The following is a 5,000-nucleotide window of genomic DNA, read 5'->3' as shown; positions in this document are numbered from 1 at the left end:
GATAGGGCAACCAGTCGCCCCGAGGTAGCAGAGCGTAGCGGTCGGGAGGGGGTGTAGGGTTTGACCATGGCCTGGAGGTAGGAGGGGGCTGTTCCTTTCATAGCCCTGTAGGTTAGCGCCAGAGTTTTAAACTGGATGCGAGCCGCTACAGGGAGCCAGTGTAGGGAACGGAGAAGCCAAGTTGTGTGGGAGAACTTGGGGTGGTTGAACACCAGGCGAGCAGCAGCTTTCTGGACAAGTTCCAGAGGTTTAATGGCTGACGCCGGAGCCCCAGCAAGGAGGGAGTTGCTGTAGTCCAGGTGGGAGATGACCAGGGCCTGGATGAGCACCTGCGCCGTTTCATCAGTGAGGAAAGGTCGACTCCTCCTGATGTTGTAGAGCATGAATGTTCAACTACTCGCCAGAAGTGCATCTCCGTTCTAAGAGCATAAATCTAGTGCTAAGAAGAGGTGAGTTTTGAGCCTGTGGCAAAAGACGGGCAGCAATTCCGAAAAGAGCCGTGACCGTGTCGATCGATCGCAGGGGCCTCGGAGTGACAGGGTAGCCACTCGCCCCGAGGTAGCAGAGCGTAGCGGTCAGGGGGGGTGCAGGGTTCGACCATCGCCCGGAGGTTTCATTGCTCTGTTGGCTATAATACCAGAGTTTTAAACTGGATGGGAGCTGATACAGAGTGCCAGTATAGAACGGACACACACACACACACACACACACACACACACACACACACCTCCGTCAGGGTGCTGATCTTGGCCTCGGCCGCAGTGTTTTGCTCCTTGAGCTGCAGACTCTCTTTCTCCAGGCCCTGTAGCCGAGTACCGTGCTCCTTCTCCAGGTCTTGTAGCTGAGCACAGATGTCCTTGGACTGAGACAGCTCCTGACACACACGTCTGCGCAGATGGAGAAATATCTGTCAGTTTAAATGCTGGAATAATAACACCCTAATGCAGTGTGTGTGTGTGTGTGTGTGTGTGTGCGTGTGCGTGTGCGTGCCTGTGTGTGTGTGTGTGTGTGTGTGTGAGACCTGTGCTCCGTCTCCAGGCTGCGGGTCCTCTGATTGCTGTGCTCCAGTGCGGAGGCGGAGCTTTGCAGCTGCTGGCGGAGTCTGGCCGCCTCCCTCTCCCGCTGCCTCTGCTCCTTCCGCCGGGCGTCCAGCTCGCCCTGACACGCCTCCTTCTCCTGCTCCAACCGCGAGGCCTCCAGCAGCGCCTGGTCCCGCCCCCGGCTCGCTGACTCCGCCTCCAGCACGGCCTCTCGCAGCTCCGCCTCTAGCTCCTCCTCCCGGCGGCGCGAGGATTCCAGGCTCCGCCCCTGTCTCTCCAGCTCCGTCCTCAGGGATTGGACTGTCAGGTCCAGCTGGTCGCCCTGTGACACGAGGGTTGTGTTCAAGATCACACTGCTGCTTCAGAAATGCTTATAGTTTTTCCTCTGTTTGAAGTAACGCATGGTGCATGAGGGTTTTGTGTGTGTGTGTGTGTGTGTGTGTGTGTGTGTGTGTGTGTGTGTGTGCGTGTGTGTGTGTGTGTGTGTGTATGTACTGTCACAGATGTGTATTACAGCAGATGTAGTTCTTGTAACCTTGTGCGAGGGTGTGTAAATGGTGCTGTCATGCCAAATTGTGTCAAGGTAAAAAGTCAGATTCTCTAATGGCGGCCATGACTGATATGAAAATTGTAATTGCAATAAAGTAGCGTGGATTAGTCTGATATGGGATGATCTTGGTGTCAAATCATACATATTTTATGATTCACCATATGAATTAGGAAATTCTGAATTGTTCAAAAGCTACAATTCAAGACACAATAGGTAACTGCTCAAACCTAGGGTCCATCATCATCATCATCATCTCATCATCATCATCATCATCATCTTCATCAGGGTCCATCATGGGAGATTCTATTCAGCCCTCCCCTTCACAGTAACAGGGTGCTGCAGCCTTATGCTGCTTTTTTGCACTGCTGAACACAACCCTTCTTACATTTGCAGGACCCAGGTTCATAGCTGGACTGGCCTGCATCTGGTAGGCATGTCCAGAAGGGTTTATAGTACCCTTCGGATGTCTTTGACCAGCCCCATCTACATGGTGAAGGTAGTTCTGGTGTGGACGCCAGCACCTGCCCCCACACATGACCTCGGTACACTGCTCTCTTAACATGCTCCTCTAAAGCAGCTTTTGTTGGAGGGATTAACAGCACATTGTGCCTCTTCGCAAACATCTTCCTCTTTGCGTTGTCTATTTCTGTGCATGTGCTGGTTCGGTCATAGAGCAGGATAATAAACCTTATCGGATAATAAACCTCTTCATCGTGGCCATTACCTCGTGTGGTTATGTCATCCGGGGTAGAGAGTTTTAACAGGACATGTATTCGCTCAGGAAAGACAGTCCATAAAGCCCACGCAGTCTTCTTCCTGTGGCCAGCAAAGCTTGACACAGTATCACAGCCCTTCAATGCATGGAACACTGGAAGTGCTTCTCAGGCCCGAGCGCTGCTGCAGTTCAATGGCTGCTAGGTATCTAAAACTCTTTCCAGTTCCAATTGGCAACCAAAGCCCATCTTCTGGCTGTAGACCCCGAGCCACTGCTGTACTGAACACTGAATATTTCTTGGTATGCTATCGTCCAATGGCTTTCTTCTTTCAACAAGGCATTCTTTAGTGAAAGCTTCAAATTGGTGCTCTCCTGTCTGACTGGTTCATCCAGCAATTTCTTTTGAGTGGAGTGTGATGCGGTCCTTGCTTTCCTCTGCAAATGGGTTTCTAGGGTTTTCCATTACACTGACCAGAGAAAGGACATCATCCATGAAAGAGACCAGGGCTGAGTTTCCCAGAGGCATCGTAGCACTATGATGAACGCCATAGCTTACGATGAACGTAGCGCTACGATGCCTCTGGGAAACTGATGATGATGATGACTCAGCCCAGGACTCTTGTTGTTTGGTCATGGTGACGTGTGTCATCTGATGCTCCTGATTTCTTGGAGCTAGTCTCAAACTCCGCCCCCCTGTTACCCTTGGCTTAGCTCTCCCGTGCTGGAACATCACGTCAATTCAGGTGTGGCTATCTAACTACATCTAGTCTAAACCACACGAGATGTGGGGCTGTTATTAGATAGCGTTTAGGAAACTAAACTACTCTACCACTAAACTATCTCAAGCACTAGATTCCTACTGTATACAGAGTGTATTTAGTTGGCACTGAACCCATGCTGAGTTTCACAGCAGTGGGGTCACCAGAGTGCCCTGGTTGTGCTTCGACATCCACTCTACTGAAATGTCTGTGAAACATGACTTCTTAAAATTAATTTTGCAGACTTGAGGATTTATGTTATTTTATTGGAATTTGAAAAATGTATGCTGGCCATGCCAGCTAAATTGAAATAAATGGTCGCCATCTTTAACTGTAAAAATGGTGGTCATCTTTAAATGGTGGTCATTGTTTAATTGTAATTCAAATTCTCCGTCATACATTTTTTATGATTTGAAACAGATTATCCATATCAGAGTAATCTACAAAACTTTATTGCAGTTACAATTGTCATACTAGGCATGGCCGCCATCTTGAAAAATGTACTATTATCCAAACGTCAATTCCCGTGATGTAGGCTATTTACAGTATGGTAGTGTTTGTGTTTGTGTGCGTGTGTGTGTGTGTGTAACCTTGCGCTGGGCGGTGTGTGTAGTCAGTGTGTATTACAGTGTGTGTGTGTGTGTTTGTGTGTGTGTAACCTTGTGCTGGGTTGTGTGTATAGTGTGTGTGTGTGTGTGTGCGTGTGTGTGTGTGTAACCTTGCGCTGGGCGGTGTGTATAGTGAGTGTGTGTGTGTGTGTGTGTGTGTGTGTGTGTGTGTGTAACCTTGCCCTGGGCGGTGTGTATAGTGAGTGAGTGTGTGTGTGTGTGTGTGTGTGTGTAACCTTGCGCTGGGCGGTGTGTATAGTGAGTGAGTGAGTGTGTGTGTGTGTGTGTGTGTGTGTGTGTGTGTGTGTGTGTGTGTAACCTTGCGCTGGGCGGTGTGTATAGTGAGTGAGTGTGTGTGTGTGTGTAACCTTGCGCTGGGCGGTGAGTATAGTGAGTGTGTGTGTATGTGTGTGTGTGTACCTTGCGCTGGGCGGTGTGTATAGTGTGTGTGTCTGTGTGTGTGTGTGTGTGTGTGTGTGTGTACCTTGCGCTGGGCGGTGTGTATAGTGTGTGTGTGTACCTTGCGCTGGGCAGTGTGTATAGTGTGTGTGTGTGTGTGTGTACCTTGCGCTGGGCGGTGTGTATAGTGTGTGTGTGTGTGTGTACCTTGCGCTGGGTGGTGTGTATAGTGAGTGTGTGTATGTGTGTGTGTGTGTGTGTGTGTACCTTGCGCTGGGCAGTGCGCAGGGTGTCCACGGTGCCGCGCAGCGCCTCTCTCTCTCTCTCCAGCGAGGCTCGCTCGTCCTCCAGCGCAGCGATGGCGGCGGCCTGGACCTTCTGCAGCTCCGCCTGGCCCCGGAGAACACAAAGCTCCTCCCCCAGGAGCAGACCCTCCGCCTGCAGCGCCTGCACACACACACACACACACAGATAGATGGATAGATAGATAGATAGATAGATAGATAGATAGATAGATAGATAGATAGATAGATAGATAGATAGATAGATAGATAGATAGATAGATAGATGGGTGGGTGGGTGGGTGGGTGGGTGGGTGGGTGGGTGGGTGGGTGGGTGGGTGGATGGATGGATGGAGATGGATGGATGGATGGATGGATGGAGAAGGATTGATCGCTTGACCGAGGGATTCTGTTGCCATCTATAGTAAAATTGCAACTTTGTTTGACTTGATGTACTAGTATATTTTTGAGGAACAATTGGTGTCATTCATTCATTCATTCATTCATTCATTCATTCACTCATTCATTCATGTATTCCGTCCATTCAGTCATGTCCTCCATACCTCTATCTGTCTCCTGGCCTCCCCCAGGCTCTCCGCGGCCTTCCTCAGCCTCTGTCCCTCGGCCTCCAGGACCACCACCCTCTGCT

At 50.2% G+C, this 5,000-nt stretch overlaps 1 protein-coding gene across 1 annotated transcript in view; it reads right to left on the bottom strand.

Moving 5' to 3' along the window:
- ccdc88b (coiled-coil domain containing 88B) overlaps nt 1-5,000 on the bottom strand; it is a gene marked incomplete at its 3' end in the record, with an annotated part of 41,079 nt that overhangs the window by 22,874 nt on the left and 13,205 nt on the right. Inside the window, exons 15-18 of the mRNA XM_084448651.1 lie at nt 4,915-5,000; nt 4,338-4,517; nt 1,022-1,362; nt 728-887 (exon numbers count right to left, since the gene is read on the bottom strand). The exon at nt 4,915-5,000 is cut by the window's right edge and continues 129 nt beyond it. Of these exons, the coding sequence (XP_084304777.1) occupies nt 728-887; nt 1,022-1,362; nt 4,338-4,517; nt 4,915-5,000 (767 nt within the window). The remainder of the gene's footprint in view (nt 1-727; nt 888-1,021; nt 1,363-4,337; nt 4,518-4,914) is intronic.

Source organism: Borostomias antarcticus (genome assembly GCF_949987555.1).
Source record: "Borostomias antarcticus genome assembly, chromosome: 14".
In the NCBI taxonomy this organism is placed as follows: Eukaryota; Metazoa; Chordata; class Actinopteri; order Stomiiformes; family Stomiidae; genus Borostomias; species Borostomias antarcticus.
Note: the sequence above shows the minus strand (reverse complement) of the source record. Positions and strands in the feature narration are given on the sequence as shown.